The sequence below is a fragment of the Alternaria rosae genome (genome assembly GCF_020736505.1).
Source record: "Alternaria rosae strain MPI-PUGE-AT-0040 chromosome Unknown BKA58scaffold_6, whole genome shotgun sequence".
NCBI classification, from domain to species: domain Eukaryota; kingdom Fungi; phylum Ascomycota; class Dothideomycetes; order Pleosporales; family Pleosporaceae; genus Alternaria; species Alternaria rosae.
The window spans coordinates 1,508,990-1,527,362 of record NW_025763575.1 but is presented as its reverse complement, the minus strand read 5'-3'; the positions used below and the strand labels follow the sequence as shown (position 1 = coordinate 1,527,362).

The following is an 18,373-nucleotide window of genomic DNA, read 5'->3' as shown; positions in this document are numbered from 1 at the left end:
TGGGTCCTCAGCTGAGCCTTCATAAGATAGCCCATATACTTCTATCGGTATTGAGCATGTGCTGCGCTGTATTACCTCGCCATGTTCTGCTAAGCACTATTCCTTAATAGGAGATATCGATGCATGGTAAGGCGTCCAAAGCCAGAAGAGTGGCTAAGCAAGGCATACAGCCGCACGATGTTGACACTACGCAAACTCGAATACATATATCACGCACATCGAAATCACCTCTAGTGCGCGTTTTCAACTCCCTTTTCGAAAGTGCGCGTCTTCACCTTCGCCTCACCGTTTGACCAGCTCCGGGTGACCGCGCCTTGGCAACTTTCGATTCTATATAACGACCGTTGCGGCTTGTCTCCCACGTTCCGACATCGAAAGAAAAGGCATCTCCTAGCACAACATGATTACTCATACTGAACTACCTCCCAACACTTCTCTGCCGTCGAAACCGGCATCACAAGAGCCCGGTGAATCCGCTCAGTTCATGAGCCCTCTTTCCCCAGGCGGTCTCACGCTCCAAGTCGATTTTGCCTGGTCAAAGTTCCGCAACATAGTAGCTTCTAAAGGCGCTGATCAACAGCTCACGCCGCTCTACGTTCAGCATTTTCGCCCTGCAAAGCCTCAGTTGCGCTTCGAGCGCGCAACAGATCACACAATCATCGCAAAAGGCACCATCCGTAAGTCTACTTATATTACATGTAAGGCATTCTCTGACTCAGTACTCCGGCGTTTAGACAATTTCTCCATCAGTGGCGATTGCATAATCCATGGCCAAGAAGTCATTTTGAAGCCACTGAAACGGTGGAAGACCAAGTACAACTACCTCTCGCATGCGCTTAACGGCATCCCCATCACCTGGACAGCCAACTCTACCATGAAAGTTTGGGACTTCGTATGCATTAACTCCACGACCCAGGAATCTATCGCCAAGTTCAGTGTCAATTTATGGGCAATGAAGCAAGTCGGAAACTTCTACTTTGAGAAGACAGGAGAGGAGGTTACAGAGGCTCTGAGAGACGAAGTTGTTGTCACAGGACTTACTCTGCTCTATCTTATGATGACCAGGATGAATAACCCGATGCATCTGCTTGGTGCTGCCTTCGCGAAGCCAGGAAAGGTCGAGGGCGATGGGAAGGAAGGTGTGGTAGCACAGGAGGATGGAGCGTCAACTGGCAAGGCGAAGATTACATGAGATGAATTACACCATGATCGGCCGCAGGTTGATGGTAGGGTCGGAATCGCGAGTGTGAGACAGATCCAGTTCAAATTTATTATACCCAATAGCCATTCAATGCCAGTTCCGTAATTTTCTCAATGATATTGCATGTCTTGGAGCGGTCACAAAGTTTATCGCATGGACTAAGTACCCCGAGTTGTGCATGTATTCATGGTCTGGTAATGTTAGCTTTACTGTCGTAGCTGCCACTTGAGCTAGCGCGCTTCACGACAACCCCATACCCCGCTGTTTGCATCGACCACGCAGCACAGCTCTCAACATAACACTAACAGCCCGGCAACAAGACGTTGCAACAAACGTAAGCTTTTGTGGGAGGATATTGCAAGAAGTATTAAGTCAGCTTATGTGCCCTGTGCAACATTGCGGCACGACCGGCGCCAACGATCAAGGGTCGTGCTAAAATCTCACCACCATTCATACTTGGCTACATTCGCTTTGGTCGAGGTCTCGATATAACACACGCCCGAAGATAACGGATCTACACATACCCATAAGCTAGAAAAGCTAGTCGTGACGATGACGCGAACTTTCCGCCCGGCGCAAAAACAGCTAGACGCCAGCGAGCAGCGAGTTTCCCACAAATCCCGAAAGTCTATTGCATATCGTGCTTTCAACCTCAAGATATGGCAGCCTTTGAGGCAGTTACGTGTGACTGCCTCCCTCGATACCCCGACGCTCGAACAAGTGCTGCACTCTCCTTGTGATGACAGATCGAATGAAAATCCATTTGCCGTCGGTACATGTGATGCTTCTTTGCGCAACTGTTACTCTGCTTACTCTTTGCGCGCAAGCATAGATATTACACATGAAGATTTTCTAGCGCTACTTCAAACACATATACCATGGAACGCCAAAGCATGCGCTGGCTATCTCAAAGACAGGATGCGTACGGCGTTGCATCGTTCGCAAATTTACCCCCAGGACGAACGCTTGGAGGAATATCAGCATGTATTTAAAACCGTCTTCTTTCCGCGAATGCTGGCCATGATTGAACGCATTACTGTCGCCGAGGATGGTGAGCTACCAGCACTGGACCTTTGCGTCTATGCGAAACTTGACTGCCTGCATGGATCTTTTCCATTCTTCTACAATGAGGCTCATCAACACGCGAATCGTCAAATCGACCGCATCTTCAAGAAGACTCTACAGTCGATAAAACGACGTCGCAGAATTCACCGCAGAAACGAGGGTGACGCGCAAGCATGACAGCCCGATGCAGCCTATCTTTGTCAGTCTATTCGCCGTTTCTGCGATTAATACAACCTTTGCGACTACATTCCTACGTCCACACTAAGCGCTCGAAGAGAACGAGGATGTGTACGTGTTAATTCTGCGGTAGTACTCGATCTTCTGCAGAGACATGCGTACACTGAAACCAAGCTCAACGTATATCGAGTGGTGGGTAAGAAACTTCCGAAAGAGCTGGCTGATATGATCTTGAAACTTGTGCTGTCCAGTCAAGGTCAGCCACATGAGCCCGGGATATTTGATCGAGATGGTAAAGCAATGATCCAATGCGGGGAGGATGTAGAGCTTCGTCGGACCGAGCTTCTTTGATGCAGCTAGAACAGGCCTGGAAAGTTGCTACTGCATAGTGTCGAAATATTGCCTCAAACAAAGAGACATTGACACGAACAAACATGTGTCGAAGTTGCGTAGAGACATGCGAAGGACTGGTGATGTCATACCCCGTGTTCACGCGCACGCGTTACGCGACAACGCGACTACACACGATCTCGAGCAAAACCACCTGCAGAATTTGAGGGCCAACATTACCGTCGCATCGCCGTTCAGACGACTCATCGCAAAAGGTGGAGAAATGAAATGGAAACTTTCGCGGTCCACATCGGCAGTCGCGATTCATCATGACATCAAGAACAAAACTAGTGTGGGTACCTGCATGCGATGATGGCATATGGCATTTGCTACAAAACCTCCCCTCACCACGCTTTGCACCCCGCTTGAAACTTCATCTACCAACTCCAATCGAAACAATTATCAAGTTACGCAGTTTGTAACTCGAAAGCTTCAAACTTCTCCATACCTTTTACATCAATCCACACAAACTACACATCAAGATGCCTCGCATGGTCGCACCCCCGCCTTCTGGAGAGTTCCAGGTTGTCCTTAGCAAGCCTTTCTCCGGTAGGTTCGTTGATTTGGAAGGAACACAGCTTTCGTACTGACATGATACACAGGCGCACCCGCACACATGATCGAGGTCATCGGCGAGCCCAACCGCCCAGCCAGTATCCGCATGTCCAACTACAACGGCAACTCCAAGTCATCAGAGAAGAAGGGTGATGTACCACAGTACGTCCCTTACACTTCAATCCATTCCAAAGGCCTCTTACTAACCCTATGGCAGAGACGATGTCAAGGAGCTCATGTCTCTCATCTCCACACTCCGCGGCTTCCCTTCGCATCCCAGCAAGGACGTCTACGGCCTAGACACCAAGGTCGACTTCAACACAATGGAGATCCAGTGGGGCAACCAAGATGACGATGCCGCTATGGATGGCGGAGAGCTTGCTGGAGAGCAGAAGGATGAGTTCAAGAGGATTGTGGATAGCATTGAGGCGCTTGCGAGGCAGTTCGCTAAGCAGGACTCTCCTGTATAAAGGAGCAGGGTATGTTGGGATGTACAAAGAGATGATGATATGACCAATACATGAAATAAATATCGATGACACTCTGTTCGCTGTAGATTCAAACTCCCTTGTGTTCATCATGAAAGCTGTGTGCCAACTTGCGCTAACTCATACAGCGGTCGATCAGACGGCAACTCATTCCTTCGTTCTGATCCATCGACCTCGTGGCTCTCAACGCCTACATACGCTCTATGCTTGCCTCCACCAGAAGCTACATAGCCCGCATGTGCATGCCCGACCAGCAGCTCGCCTTGAGACATCTCCAACCTCGCCTCCAAAAGCCGCCGTTTCCTGTTCTCCCAAAACAGCAGACTAAGCGCGATAAGCAGAGGAACCCCAAGACCGACTCCGAGACCGATCTGCGACGCCGGGGGCTTATTCTCTTTCTCATTGCCATCACCGGTGCCGTTGACAGGCATGGTAGGACACTGCGACGCAACCGCCGTAGACGACGGAGTCACCGACTCAGCCACCGCATCCGCATTCCAAGGTCTCTGAACCGCAAACTCATTCGTTGCATTCCTATCCAACTTGAACCTCTCCCCCCTTGCAACACCCCTCACTCCCTTTCCCTAGCAAACCGCAACAAAACTCCCAGCCATTGTTCCAACTGCATAGTCCGATGTCGCTTCCATCGTTGGCACAGTATTTCGGACACGACCCTTTTCCGTTCGCGCCGTCCTTCCAGTCTTTGATCGTGCAGCTGCCGACATAGAGGGTGCCGAATTGGTTTAGGCAGAGGGTGTCTCCTAGGCAGGTGTCGGCGGTCGAGCAGCAGTGTGAGATGGATTGTGTTGTAGGTGAGATGCAACGGTGGTGGTTTGGTGCGATTGAGTTGGAGGCGTCGTAACCTGTGCGTGTGTCGAGTTCGGCGCGTGTGGTAGTGGATGTGAACAAGATGAAGATGGGGATGATGAGGCGCATGGTTGGTACATCCGCCGATTTGCGAAGTATCAGTTCTACAGCTGTCAGCCCACAAGGATGACGGTTAAGCCAGACTTTAGAGGACCGACATACAATCTCCTTTTGTGTTCAGGGTGCCTGGTGCTGGGATGCCTAATGCTATTTCGGCATCTCTCGTTCGGCATCTTTTTGCTAAAACCCTTTTCATTGACGTCGGCCGCCGAGCGTTCTAGTCCGCAAATGTGTCTTGCCTAACTGGTGGAAGATGTCGTGAAGAACATCCTCAAGGGTTTCGGTAAAGATTCGGACCTCAACACTTGATCGTGCTATTGTGGAAGCATACTTGGAGATTGCAGTAAAGAATCATTGAACAGCGCTTGTAAACCTGGGTCCTAACTAAACGCCACGGGGATTCTGACAGACAGCAAAATCGATAATCATCGCATCATATCCACATTCGATCATGTATCCAATCGTAAGCCAAGCTCTCTAAATCTTATACACGATACCTCCAGAGTACATGATCTTGTTCCTCTCGCTAAGAGCTTCAAGTGCCTTCTCAGCCTCGTCCTCGTTGAAGGCTTCACGCCCATTGCCACCGCCGAGTCTTGCATTCACAGCGGCGACAAGCGGCTCTACATCCGCAGCATCGTTTGCAAACAGCGGACCATCGATGAGCTGACCAAGTGCTGTTTGGAACACCTGCAGACGTGCTGGTGTAATACCTTGCGATTCCTGCGATTCGGTTTGTGTAGCGGGTAGTTGAGACTCAGGTTGTGAAGAGGCAGCGCTGACTTGTGACGATTGACCGGCGCGGGAGGACTGTGTTCGGTTGATCGTGCGTTGGGTCCTCGGCGTGACATTGTAGAGGTCCTCTTTGTCGTCTTCCTCCCCGCCTTCCTCCTCAGCCGCTGGAGTGCGCGTGGTCTCTGAATGCTGGCTGCGGGTTGATGGCCCACCGGTTCGGCGAGATTGTGTGGCTTCCTGCTCGTCGCCGTCCTCGTCATCGCCGCCGGATGACTCTCCATCTGTAGACATGGCGTCTGGATCGCGGACCGTCCGTCTTCGCTTGCGGCGGTCGTCCTCGACAACCTCTTTGAATAGCGCGAAACGGAGGATCTGTTCTGCAACATCTGCATCCTTCTGCTCTACCCGCTTCGACAGACGCGCCTTTGCGTGGGCAGTGGAAAGACGGATGAGTGTTTCGAGGGTACGTGCGGTGATGGGGGAAGTACGGCGGGTACCGGCATCTAGCTCGTCGTTTCGTAGTGCAGAGTATGTTGCTACAATATGATCTGCGGCACCTTTGGTGAGGATTGGCTTTTCGCGCTTCGCATATTGAATGTATTTCTTGATGAAGGGTATGCTGAGGACTTCAGTCCTTCGGTTCGCGCCACGTCCGACGGTTATTGTAACACCGGAGTGCAACATGGGGTTGAATTTCTCGTAGACTTCCGTTGGGCGATTGGCATCAGCGTCAGTCTCAAGACCAACACCTAGGAGCTGAGCTCCTTCCTCACGGACCGGTGCGCCCTCCTCAGTACCAGGCTGGCGGTAACGGTGCATGCGAAGGACATGCTCAGAAATTTGACGGTCGCGTGCATCTTCGATGTCGTCTGTTACAACGAACAGCAAATCGAAACGCGATAGCAGAGAGTCCGGAAGAGCAATGTTGCGATGCGGGTCCTTGTGGATATCGTACTGACCGAAGATGGGGTTGGCAGCTGCGATGACACTACAACGAGCATTGAGCGATGTGTGAATACCAGCTTTGGCGATGGTAACGGTCTGTTGCTCCATGACTTCGTGGATAGCTACACGGTCGACGTCGGACATCTTGTCGAATTCATCGATACAGACGACACCACGGTCAGCGAGAACCATGGCACCAGCCTCAAGACGCCGCTCGCCCGTCTCCTTGTCTGATGTGACAGCTGCCGTGAGACCGACACCAGACGAACCACGACCAGTTGTGGCAATGGCAAGCGGAGCGGTATTCAGAACGAAACGCAACAGTTGCGACTTGGCAGTTGAGGGATCACCGACCATGAGAATGTTGATATCTCCTCTCAAATGGGTGCCGTTCTCGAGGTTCTTTTCTTGTCCTCCCAGAAGGAGCAGCAGAATTGCCTTTTTGATATAGTCGTGCCCGTAGATAGATGGAGCCAGTGATTGCGATAGGAGTTCGAAAACACGCCTGTTCTTTGATATTTTGTTGATGTTGCGGATATCGGTATCGGTGATGGAAACCTGAGCAATGCCACCGCCGGACTTGGAGGAGAGGAGAATCACGTTGTTAGCTAGGATCAACGTGCGGAAAGTCGAGCTCCCGGCACCAGCGTTGCGATTACCGAGTGAGCGGTATATGCCGACCAGCTGTATGCGGTCTCCAGGCTTCACACGGTCGACCAAGTCATCGTCCAGGATGACATCGACGGAGCGCGGTAGCTGACCAGCAGGGGCACGCTCGGGCATTTCTTGGATGGAAATAGTCTGATGGTCGCGGTAGATGCAGTAGCCATACTCAGTGACGAGTGGGTTGCCCTCACCGTCGTCGGTCGGGTAGACGCTCGTACTCGCAGCGCCGGTAGTCATGGTCTGATCTCTGTACTCTCGCGAATGGAACTTTTGTTTGTTCTCGTTGTAGTGCACGCTCTTGACCACCTTGGGCCGCACAAGAGACGTCTTGGTGACGATTCCCTCGAGCGACACCATGTGGTTCAGCTGGTTTGAGCCCAGAGTGCGCGGGTTGCACGAGTACTCGCCGAAGCTGCCAATATACGCGCAATAGTATACCACATCGTCGCTTGTCTCGGACTTTGGTCGGTCGGTGAATGTGCGTACAACGTCTTTGAGGGCGCGGTCGAAGGCTTCTGTGAATTCGAAGGGCGAGTTGAGGAGGCCGTCGGCGAGTTCGCGGTTGTGTGAGCGGATTTCGTCTATGCTGACCTGAATACGATAAGTATGCGCATGGCTGCTCTGCGTGTTGCACTTACTGTGAGTCTTCGTAGTCCCCGATTGAGCATCACCAGAATGTCTGCTCGGTAGCTGGAGCGGTCAGTGGGCGCTCTATGGAGTAGACGATTGCTGCATACCTTCGCCTGGAGACATCGTCTGCACTATGATTAGTATTTGTATCATTTCAAGAGTCGGCCTGGCATACCTGGGTCGAGGAACTCTTGCGCAAGTCGCACGCGCCTGCGCACCTCCTCGTCTCTGATGACCTCGGCCATGCTGTATTATGTGACTCTCGGGGTAGGGAGTGACTAATCGCTGCAAAAAAAGAAGTTTAGTGCTGCGTAAGCGGGGGTGTTCGAAGTGGGTATATGAAGGGTGTATTGTTTGGGCTGTTGCTGCGGTGAGGGCTTCGAGGGGCACCAGTTTCGCGACATCAATTCGCGTCGAACGCTAGTCTCTTTCCGTCACGCGTTCCTCCCCATTATCCATCCTCTTTCAGCCTGACGGCAATCGTCTTCTCCAACCTTCATGCGCAAATGCTTGCAGCCCCCCACGTCGTGTTTATACTGTATAGTTATTGTCCATCTCACCTATATGCCTGTTTGAATTGGACACGCTCTGCCATCCTCTGCAACCAGCGTTGCAAATCCCCTGCAATAAGAAGGTGCGGGCGTGCCGACAACAGCTTCACAACAGCTTCGCAGCTATACTTCCGTGAGTTCTCTTCAGCGCTCAAGGCTGTGGATGTCTCTCCCCAGAAACGTGATCTCGGAGCATTGTGAATGCAGCGTGTGGAGCAGATGCAGAACGGTCTTAACCGGAGATATCATTACCATGTCGGCCGACGTCACCCACCATGTTCCCGAACGAGCTACCGTCGCCGGTCTGCAGACGTTGCCAACATGGTATAAGGCAGATCTAAGGCGACTCGCCCATACGTAGTCGCCGCCGGTTCAACTCCGCTAACACCATACGCTTACCTTTGATGGAATCTGACGTAATGACACTGGCCGCACTTGACGTCTTCCATTCCCAAGGTATATGAGGAGCCACTGCAACGATTGAGAGGTTTATCGCAACATCTGCATATCATTTTAGATCCCCACTACCCGAAGTCTCATAATACCATTATCACCATGGCACCCCGTGTTTTCCTCATCACCGGCTGCTCCACTGGCTTTGGCGAAGAATTCGTCAAGGTTGTTCTGCAAAAGGGAGACTACGTCGTCGCTACCGCACGCAACTCGTCCAAGCTATCTTTCGAGGGTGCAAATGATTCGAACAGTTTGCTTGTGGATCTCGACGTGACCAAGAAAGAATCCATCGACAATGCGTTCGATGCGGCTATCAAGAAGTTCAAGAAGATCGATGTGGTTTGCAACAATGCGGGATACGGCCTAAACGGGCCTTTCGAGACCCTATCGGAGAAACAAATCAGACAGCAAATGGAGATCAACTTTTTTGGTTTGATCGATGTAACAAGAAAGGCTATGGAGACTATGAGAGACTTGAAGTCTGGAGGTGTCATCCAGCAAGTGACCTCAATCGGCGGTCAGATTGGTAGGTCATCATTTGGACCATGCTTGTATTCACCGCTAATGGTCCCTAGGTGTTCCTAACTTCTCCATCTACTGTGCCAGCAAATGGGCAGTTGAAGGATTCACAGAAGCCATTTCGAAAGAAGTGAAGCCCGAGTGGGGAATCAAGTTTACCTGCATTGAGCCCGGTGGTTTCCGAACCGACTGGTCAGGTCGCAGTATGGACTTCGGCGAGATATCGAACCCGGCCTACGCGGACGTCGATCCCAAGAAGCAGGCTGAAGGGCGCCATGGCTCCCAAGCAGGAGGTACGTCATGTTCAATGTGCTACATACGGGACGGCCGCTGACCAGTTTCTCATAGACCCGGCTAAGGCTGCCAAGGTGTTCTACGACTTAGCAGTCATGGACGACCCGCCTATGCGATGCGTAGTTGGAACCGACGCGTACAGCCTCCTCAACAAGAAGTTGGATACGTACACTGAAAGTGTCAAGAAGTTCGAGAAATGGAGTAACAGCACCGACGTTGAAGGCTACAAGGCGCCCAACTAGGTACCGGTAAGCAACAGGCAAGATACGAACGCAAAACCGAAAGAGGCAGGTGGATGAATGTGCGGTTCTCGTGCAGAGTCTTTGTGCGGCCATCTTCGAATAATAAAATTCGTTCCGAAACTACAATGCGCTTGCAAATCTTCATGTCGACCTTGTCTCACTGATACTGCAGTAAGGACGGCTGCTCTCCACCGATACTGACGCCCTGCGCACTACGATGTGTAAAAACAGGGACTATGCATCCATATGTTTACATCGGGGAGTAAGATCGAGGGGATTGGTTGAAAAAGGATGTATTGTCACACGGCTACGGTGTTGTGGCTGTTGCCACGTTGCGCCCGACCAGAAGGTTTGGCTCAAATCCGGTACGTGTCAATACCACCACATAGCATACTAATGATGATCAGTGGTGTCATTGTCGAGAACTAAGAACTCCCATGTGGCATGACCAGCATTGCGGAGCAAATGAGACGTTTGGCGTTCATTTGGCTGCAATGGCGGCCACTGGATCTGGTGGAGCAACGTTCCACTGAAGTTCCGGTACCATATAAGGCAACAAATCGAAACTAGTCCATGAAGAGCGCATATCCAGCGCACAAGACCCAGAAAAGGATCGGCCGCTGACATCACTGGTACTACTCAAGTGATACATCCGCCAACGGTATTGCAGAGATCGTTAAAGCATCGGCACTTCACGCATCCGACCACGTACACGACCTTCAGATATCGCGTACTTACAGGCGATAGGACCACGGTACTCAAATGGCAGAACCCTCGACGATGTCAAACGACTGTCTTCATGCGCTGCATATCGGACGGGGTACTGTTACCAGCCTAGGCCTTACTTGCCACCACTCCCCTCACCGCTGTATATACGAGGCCGAAGCTCAGGGGCGTGAAGAGAACATCTGACTCTTCTAGTTCCAGAAACGATGTCCCATGATGGAATTATGCGCTCTTCACACAATGAAAGGTGGTCGTGGGGGCTCGCACGAGAGTTCCGCCGACCAATCCCCGCCCACGTTGTACAACTCTTACTGCTACCCCGGTCACGAGAAGTACACTTTTCAAAGCCTATCCCACCGCTGTTTACATCGTGGGTGTCAGCAATAGGCAGCGGCGTCAGCCCTCTGTTATGGTTGCAAACGAAGCTGCCTTCAACTCCAAGTGATAGTTCGTGACCCCTGACGTATTTCGCATCCCTTGTATAAAATCTGCGCTCGAGTTTCTATTTCTTCTGCACCCTTAGAATTGAATACTTGTCACTACTACGCACTTCCGATCATGAGGCACTTTGGAAGCACCATCCGAGACTCGGGTCCAGTAAGGATTACTACTGCACTCCTTACTGCACTCGTAATCACCAGCGCGACCTTCATTCCATTCTTCACACAGGGCACAGCCGCAAACCCAGTCCCAGTTCCCCGCCCACAGCCAATCCCAAGTTCTAATCCTCAGGACCCCCAAGCTGGCAGTCCGACAACCGATGGTTTTTATCCAGACCCAGAGCCATGTCGCGGAAATTGCTCTTGGATTCACGACCCTAGTGTCATATATGAGAACAATAAGTACTGGCGTTTCTCCACTAGTGGAAACATCGCCATCGCGAGCGCACCATCTCTGGGAGGTCCATGGCACTATGAAGGCGCGTTGTTACACAACGGTACCAGCATTAAGGTTCATCCGGATCAAGACATCTGGGTAAGTTCACTCCGTCCATATACCGAATCTCGACCTGTCAAGCATCATTTTGACCAACATGTACAGGCACCTTCAGTGATGAAGCGAGGCGATACCTTTTACTGCCACTACTCAGTCTCCAGGATCGGTCTCCAAAACTCCTCCATCGGCGTAGCGACATCGCAGTCCCTCGAGCCCGGTAGCTGGCAAGACCACGGCGACATCGGCCTCCCCCTATCCGACAAGTACAACCTCATCGACCCATTCGTCTTCCAAGAGACGCCCAAAAACCCCATCTACTTCACCTTCGGCTCCTTCTGGGACGACATCTTCCAAGTCGAGCTTTTCTCGCACGACGACCTCATGGCTTTTGGCGGGTGGGCCGAGCAGAACAACCGTATCAACAACATGGTGCGCAATAGTACTTATGGAGCTACCGTCGCCGAGGGTGCTATCATGTGGAAAGAAAAGGACTTTTACTACATGTTTTACAGCGTGGGCATGTGTTGCAACACGCCTGACACGCCCGGGGGTCTTGCTCCTGAAGGCCAGGTATACCATGTTGTCGTCTGCCGCTCGGAAGTTCCTACTGGGCCTTTCTATGATCAGGACGGTAAGAGTTGTCTCGAAGAGAACGGTGGTACGACTATCCTCGCTAGCCATGGCGATGTCTATGCGCCTGGTGGACAGGGTGTTATGGTTAGTCTTGAGGATGGGAGGACCGTGATGTACTATCACTACGGTAAGTGGAAGATGGAATGCAATACACGTGGATCGAGCTAATGTTGATGCAGTTCGTCCGAGTGTCGGCTATGAAGCTGATCAGTTCTTCTTTGGATACAACTATCTTGATTGGCAAGATGGCTGGCCGATCGTTGTTGCTGCTTGATCGGCTGCTATGCTGTTTCCATCTTCTACGTTCGATATGGTACCTGTGCAGCACTTGTATCTCTTCTGGATGTCGAGAGCTTGTGTTCTTTTCCCTTGTTTGTTTATAACGGGTCTTAAGCGCGGCGTCTTGGTACCAACTCTCGGGGTGGCTGCTCAAGGATTCACGATCTACGACTTACGGTCTCACGGCTTTGACTGTACTGGGCGCAATGCTGGATAAATTTTGATGTATGATGCGGTTTGTCGGAGGCTTTCAGCGAACTGACAGGGGTACTGCTGGATCGTGGCTATCGGTATAGTCAAAGCTATTTACTGTAGATTCTTCTCTGTAGTAGAATAAAGCCTCTAGGTTTCGGATAATATTGCTGTACCCTTCATAGACCCTTGAAGCAAACGAATATGCTATGGATAGTTCGTAAGACCAATTCTCTGATGCCTCTAATGTAGACTCCACACATTCAAATGCCCCGACTAGAGCAGCCATCGACAATACTGTAGAGGCGGTTCAACCCACTAGATTCTTTGTCAAAGCCTGCAGGCCAACAGATTTTGCTCTCAGCTGATGCACTGCATACTAGCCTTTCGTGCCCACAGTGCCGCGCGTATGCGCTTAGTTTCGGAAGTGGTGGGATGAAGCAGCCGGAGGGCCGATTACGCGGGGTAAAAATAACCTCCACGGTCATGATGTTGCGCATGCTAGATCTGAGCAATTGCTTTTACCGAGGAGATAAGCTTCTTGTGGTGCCCTAGTAGTGGTATCAGGGATTCGGTGCTGAATCGCTTTCGGGTTGTTATTCCCAGCCCCCGGCAGATTGTAGCCTCAGCTGCGATGGACGGTTGGGGGAGGTGCATGATCGCTATTGCTCGGAAAGGTTAGCCGCCAATGACGTCACCAATCGCTTCCTCTGGCGGCTGAGATCGCGCCATGCCTATTTACCTGCCAAGTGCAGCACAGTGAATACAGGTTATTCCATTGCGGTGGGTCACTACAAGACCAGTGCACGCGACTGATCGCCTCTCCGTCGCCTACGCCTCACTCCTCAGCCTCCATCTCCAGCCTCACTTGCGCACCATCTCAACCATCGTTACCCCGCGCGATTGCTGATCGCTGCGCACGGTCGTCAACATGCCCTCCCAAGAGAAGGGCCTTAAGAAGCTCTTTCATCCTTTTAACCACCGCGCTTCTGAGAAGATTGAGGAGATTGAGCAAAAGCTCGAGCACACCAAACTGCGAGGCGCACATGTTAAGGCTGTGCACATCAAGCATAAGATCGGCAAGTTCACCAACCTCTTCAATGCCAACCATCGCCACGACGAGGAGCATGAGAAGGAGACGGATGCGAAGAGGAGCAAGATCGCGGAGAACCACCGCTTCCATAGCTTTGCGCCGGAGCGCGACAACAACTTGGTGAAGTGGTACGTCGATGGGAGGGATTACTTCTGGGCCGTTGCAGAGGCATTGGAGCAAGCCAAAGAGACCATCTACATTGCAGATTGGTGGCTCAGCCCTGAACTCTTCCTGAAGCGACCGCCTTACTACAACCAGCAATTTCGGCTGGATCAAGTACTCAAGCGCCGCGCAGCGGCTGGTGTGCAAATTTATGTTTCCGTGTACAAGGAGGTGAGGTCATCAATCTGCGTCAAATCAACAGCAGCTTATACTTACTCAGGTTTCTGCGGCTCTCACATGCAACAGTCAGCATACCAAGAAAGCACTCATGGGCCTGTTTGAAGAAGGCGAGCCTGGGTACGGGAACATCAAGGTGATGAGACATCCTGACCACAATGTCTTCGAGAATGCTTCGGATATGACGTTCTACTGGGCGCATCACGAGAAGTTCATCGTCATCGACTATGCCATGGCCTTCATCGGTGGACTGGACTTGTGTTACGGCCGATGGGACGACAAGCAGCACCCGCTTGCCGATGCCCATCCGTCTGGTGTTCAAAATCAAATCTTCCCTGGTCAGGACTACAACAATAACCGTATCATGGACTTTGAGAGCGTTGATGACTGGAAATCGAACAAGCTGAACAAGCTAGAGTTTGGCCGCATGCCATGGCACGATGTCGCAATGGGTGTCATTGGACCAGCGGTGTACGACATCGCTGAGCATTTCGTCCTGCGATGGAACTTCGTGAAGCGAGAAAAGTACAAGCGTGACGAGAGATACGATTGGCTCACCATGGAAGGACGTGAAGGCGCCGACGAAGATCTGATCGGGGTGCAACGGCCCAAGTTCCCTGTTGGCCAATATGTACACCATCCCATCACGCAGCTGAACAGCAAGAACCTCGACAACCGTGGAACTGTACACGCGCAATTGGTCAGAAGTAGCGGCGACTGGAGTATGGGCATTGACCCTCATGAGCAGAGTATCCAGAACGCATACTGCGAGATTATCCGCAACGCGCAACACTACGTCTACATCGAAAATCAATTCTTCATCACGGCAACGGACAAGAACGACCAGAACCCTGTTCACAACCAGATCGGAGCTGCAATGGTCGACGCTATCGTGTCAGCGGCTAAAGAGCAGCGTAACTTCAAGATTGTCATTGTCATTCCCGCGATTCCAGGATTTGCAGGAGATCTGCGCGATCAGGCCGCCGCTGGGACACGAGCTATCATGGACTATCAATTCAAGAGCATCTGCAGAGGCGACGAAAGCATCTACGGAAAGATCAAAGCGGCCGGTATCGACCCGGAAAAGTACATCTTCTTCTTCAACCTTCGTTCATACGACCGTATCAATGTCACACCCACGCTTAAGGAGCGCGAGAAGAAGTCCGGTAAGTCGTACATGGATCTGGAAGCGGCTGAGATCGACGAGCTGGAAGCGCCACCGGAAGAGGGAGGAGACGAGGCACGACGCAGAGCCGCTGAGATGAGGAAGGCGTACATGGACGAGGAGGAAGATGTTGGCAAGGGTGACCAGGGTGGTGTTATCGACCCAGACTCGATTGCCGACGACGCGATGCTTACGGAAAAGAAGCCCAGCGAGGAAGCGTGGGAAGGCGAAGAGGAAGAGGAGAAAGAGCACTTCTTTCAAGAGGAGCTCTACATCCACGCGAAGATTTGCATCGTTGACGACAAAACCGTAATCTGTGGTTCATCCAACATCAACGACCGCTCACAATTGGGTTTCCACGACTCCGAACTCTCCATCGTCCTGCAAGATACAGCAGAAGTCGACACTGAAATGGACGGCAAGCCCTACAAGGCTGCAAAACTCGCCCATGAACTCCGTAGCAGCTTATGGCGCGAACATCTCGGCCTCCTCCCACCACAAGCCCTCAACGCCGCTGATGACCCCAACGCGCAGCCCCCCGGCGAAAACTCACCAAACGACCCCATGCCCGGCCCTGAAGCAGATTTCGTCTCTGACCCTCTCTCACCCAAACTCTGGGACGAATGGACCGAGCGAGCGACTACCAATACCGAGGTGTTTAGATCGCTGTTCCATGCTGATCCTGACGACAATATTCTCACGTTTGAGGATTATGACAAGTTTACGCCCAATCCGTCTGGTGACAAGGAACATAAGCAGGGTCATCTTTATGATATGGTTCGGCCTGTTAAGGAGATTAGGGCAGAGTTAGATCGTGTCAAGGGACATTTGGTGTGGATGCAGTTGAAGTTTTTGGAGAATGCGGATATGGCTGAGCGGGGGCTGCAGGTCAACTCTTTTACTGAGAGTGTGTATACTTGAGGGGGGTGTATCGCGGTAGAAGCAGGTGGCTATCAGAGGTGGCTGGTTGTTTTCGCTGGGGCGATTGGACGAGTCGCATCGGTGTATCCTTCTCGCCGATTGTCTTTTCTTTATGATTCCCTATTACGTTTTCTCGATGTCATTATGACCTGAATGAATGCATCTTCTTCGTATGAAAAGAGCGACATGTTCCTTGTATTGTGCAGCTTATGCTGTTCCACGGCGACAAAGTACAACGGTGATGAAGAATACATGGGTACTAACAAGCTTGTAGTAGCCGACTCACATTACCGCGGAGGTAGTCAACTCAGTGCACAAAGACGCATGAGTACATGAGAAGGTGATGAAGTCCCCGAATCTCAGTACGATATGTAAAATATGCGAATAAACTTCTAGTGTATTCCTCAACTCATCTCTCCCTACATTTAGTAAAACGTTCTAGCCGATCTGTCGTCTTCCGGCATTTACATCGCCCTTTCGTTCATCCTCCATCTCCTCACCGTCATCATCAGTATCATGCTCCTTCTCCCACTCCAAGGTCTCCGCAAATCTCCACGTCTCACTTACGTCCGACACAAACAGACCACCTGTACTCGCCCAAGGTGGTATAGCCGAGGAAGGTGCAACAGAACTCTGCTCATCCTCGTCGAGACGCACTTGTTCCTGTTCATCCTCATCTCGTTTCATCTCGGACTGCTCCCCACCATCATCCTCCCACGCCAATGCCGCCTCAAAATTTCCCGTCTCATTCTCATCCCGCACGAACAGGCCGCCTGATCCGGGTGACGTAGGCGCAACAGACATCTGCTCATCTTCGACCCGGTCATCTGGTGGTTGTTCAAACTCTGAGCCTGGGTAGAGTGCTGAGTGAAGGGTAAGGTCTTCTTCCTCATCATCTGTTTGCCCTTCATATTGTTGTTGCGGTGAAGACCGGACGACAGGGTACTGCAGGTTCTCATATTCGTCGAACGTTGGTGGGGGAAGGGGTGTGTTTTGCGCGTCAGAGGCGGAGGACGACGAGGGGCATGCATTGTAGTCGGAGTCGAAACGTGGGTCGGCGTAGAGGTCCATGTTATCGTCCCCATCCTGCGGCGGCGGTGGCGGTAGGGGTGTGGTGGGCTGATGGGAGCCCGGATGTTGATCGGAGTCTACATCCATACTGGAGTCACCACTTGACGACGACGATGCTGATGAGATCTCGATTGGCTGATGGCTTGTGCTTCCTGTAGTCGGCTGACGCGCTGGAGATCTACCAGCCGGTTGGCGAACAGCTGGTCGAGGAGGCAACATTGGAGCAACAGGAGCACGTAGGGTAACTGCCGGAGCTGATGTCGCAGCCGCGGGTCTAGATACCGGTACGTCTGAACTTGGAAGAGGGGTCTTGTACTGTTGAGCATGTGTTCGTGGTCGCGGTGGAGCAGGCTGTAAGGGGATGAAGGTGAAAGGTGAGGAGAAATACCTTGAGTTTGGGTATCGGACAGCCGGTATTGGTGGACCAATGGTGTATATGTTGGTCGAGTTGTTGTTTTGACGCTGAGACGTCCGTCGACGGACGGCTGGAATGGGTTGAGCTGGTGGTGGTACTGGCCTGGGTATAGGTTGTCGAGTTGGTTGTTGCGCGCGCCCAGGTCCTCGTCCACGTCCACGTCGAGGTCCACCTACAGGACGTGTCGCTGGACGTCGTGTAGGTGTAGGACCAGATACAGCTGATATATCGTACGTTGGAGGGGAAAACGGCTGAAGAACCCCCTGCTCGTTGAAAGTTCCCAGTGGCGGCTGCGTCCAAGGCGACCTCGGCTCAGGGGAAGGGGAAGGGCTGTCTGGTGCTGGTGTGGGTGATGGCTCCCTCCTCTTACAGTAGCCCCGAGGCTCACCTCGAGTCCTCGTGACGAAATGAGCAAAGAACCGCCTATTGGCGCCGGTGAAGTATACACCGTCATTCCATTCCTCCTTCGTCAACAGTTCGTCCTCCACACACTGCGTTTCTCGAGAAAAATGGAGGTGCATTTTAAAATAGCGTTCGTCGCGGTTGAACGCGTTGAATGTGAATTCGACGAGGTCGTCCCAGTCGGCCAGCTCGGATGAGCGTCGGCGGAATAAGTCTGGACTGGATCCATAGTCTCGGACTTCGATCAGCGTAGCGCTAGGAGTTGACATCTCGAATCGCGGTGGTGGGTACTAGGGTGGGAAATTGAAGGTGCGAGAGTGTATATAAGAAGTTGAATGGCGAAGGAGAGATATCGCAGGCAGT

General features: G+C 51.9%; 10 protein-coding genes across 10 annotated transcripts; 6 read left to right on the top strand and 4 right to left on the bottom strand.

The window, feature by feature from the left end:
* Positions 1-400: 400 nt before the first annotated feature.
* On the top strand, positions 401-1,192 carry BKA58DRAFT_440941 (uncharacterized protein; the record flags this gene model as incomplete). The annotated part of the gene is made up of 2 exons (XM_046173784.1): positions 401-677; positions 735-1,192. 2 exons carry the CDS (start codon positions 401-403, stop codon positions 1,190-1,192), a joined length of 735 nt encoding a protein of 244 aa, XP_046024392.1.
* Positions 1,193-1,704: 512 nt separating this feature from the next.
* BKA58DRAFT_195847 (uncharacterized protein) lies at positions 1,705-2,531 on the top strand. Its single transcript, XM_046165710.1, has one exon. The coding sequence runs from the start codon at positions 1,754-1,756 to the stop codon at positions 2,441-2,443; it is 690 nt and encodes a 229-aa protein (XP_046024391.1). The 5' UTR covers positions 1,705-1,753; the 3' UTR covers positions 2,444-2,531.
* A 566-nt stretch (positions 2,532-3,097) lies between these two features.
* On the top strand, positions 3,098-3,969 carry BKA58DRAFT_195839 (uncharacterized protein). The gene is made up of 3 exons (XM_046165709.1): positions 3,098-3,382; positions 3,436-3,550; positions 3,606-3,969. The coding sequence occupies exons 1-3, from the start codon at positions 3,316-3,318 to the stop codon at positions 3,856-3,858; spliced, it is 435 nt and encodes a 144-aa protein (XP_046024390.1). The 5' UTR covers positions 3,098-3,315; the 3' UTR covers positions 3,859-3,969.
* BKA58DRAFT_386981 (uncharacterized protein) lies at positions 3,575-4,574 on the bottom strand. The gene has a single exon (XM_046170519.1). It carries the CDS (start codon positions 4,305-4,307, stop codon positions 3,966-3,968), a length of 342 nt encoding a protein of 113 aa, XP_046024389.1. The 5' UTR covers positions 4,308-4,574; the 3' UTR covers positions 3,575-3,965.
* On the bottom strand, positions 4,411-4,812 carry BKA58DRAFT_402856 (uncharacterized protein; the record flags this gene model as incomplete). The annotated part of the gene is made up of 1 exon (XM_046171749.1): positions 4,411-4,812. One exon carries the CDS (start codon positions 4,810-4,812, stop codon positions 4,411-4,413), a length of 402 nt encoding a protein of 133 aa, XP_046024388.1.
* Positions 4,813-5,128: 316 nt separating this feature from the next.
* On the bottom strand, positions 5,129-8,159 carry BKA58DRAFT_195834 (DNA replication licensing factor MCM3). The gene is made up of 4 exons (XM_046165708.1): positions 7,955-8,159; positions 7,887-7,905; positions 7,788-7,839; positions 5,129-7,740 (listed from the first exon to the last, which is right to left on the bottom strand). The coding sequence occupies exons 1-4, from the start codon at positions 8,022-8,024 to the stop codon at positions 5,281-5,283; spliced, it is 2,601 nt and encodes an 866-aa protein (XP_046024387.1). The 5' UTR covers positions 8,025-8,159; the 3' UTR covers positions 5,129-5,280.
* A 726-nt stretch (positions 8,160-8,885) lies between these two features.
* On the top strand, positions 8,886-9,838 carry BKA58DRAFT_440937 (uncharacterized protein; the record flags this gene model as incomplete). Its single annotated transcript, XM_046173783.1, has 3 exons — positions 8,886-9,309; positions 9,359-9,595; positions 9,651-9,838. 3 exons carry the CDS (start codon positions 8,886-8,888, stop codon positions 9,836-9,838), a joined length of 849 nt encoding a protein of 282 aa, XP_046024386.1.
* Positions 9,839-11,049: 1,211 nt separating this feature from the next.
* BKA58DRAFT_340739 (glycosyl hydrolase) lies at positions 11,050-12,407 on the top strand (the record flags this gene model as incomplete). The annotated part of the gene is made up of 3 exons (XM_046168333.1): positions 11,050-11,539; positions 11,606-12,260; positions 12,313-12,407. Exons 1-3 carry the CDS (start codon positions 11,123-11,125, stop codon positions 12,405-12,407), a joined length of 1,167 nt encoding a protein of 388 aa, XP_046024385.1. The 5' UTR covers positions 11,050-11,122.
* A 780-nt stretch (positions 12,408-13,187) lies between these two features.
* BKA58DRAFT_421766 (uncharacterized protein) lies at positions 13,188-16,506 on the top strand. Its single transcript, XM_046172799.1, has 2 exons — positions 13,188-14,030; positions 14,080-16,506. Exons 1-2 carry the CDS (start codon positions 13,536-13,538, stop codon positions 16,120-16,122), a joined length of 2,538 nt encoding a protein of 845 aa, XP_046024384.1. The 5' UTR covers positions 13,188-13,535; the 3' UTR covers positions 16,123-16,506.
* Positions 16,507-16,541: 35 nt separating this feature from the next.
* On the bottom strand, positions 16,542-18,279 carry BKA58DRAFT_470312 (uncharacterized protein; the record flags this gene model as incomplete). The annotated part of the gene is made up of 1 exon (XM_046175186.1): positions 16,542-18,279. One exon carries the CDS (start codon positions 18,277-18,279, stop codon positions 16,561-16,563), a length of 1,719 nt encoding a protein of 572 aa, XP_046024383.1. The 3' UTR covers positions 16,542-16,560.
* Between the last annotated feature and the right edge of the window lie 94 nt (positions 18,280-18,373).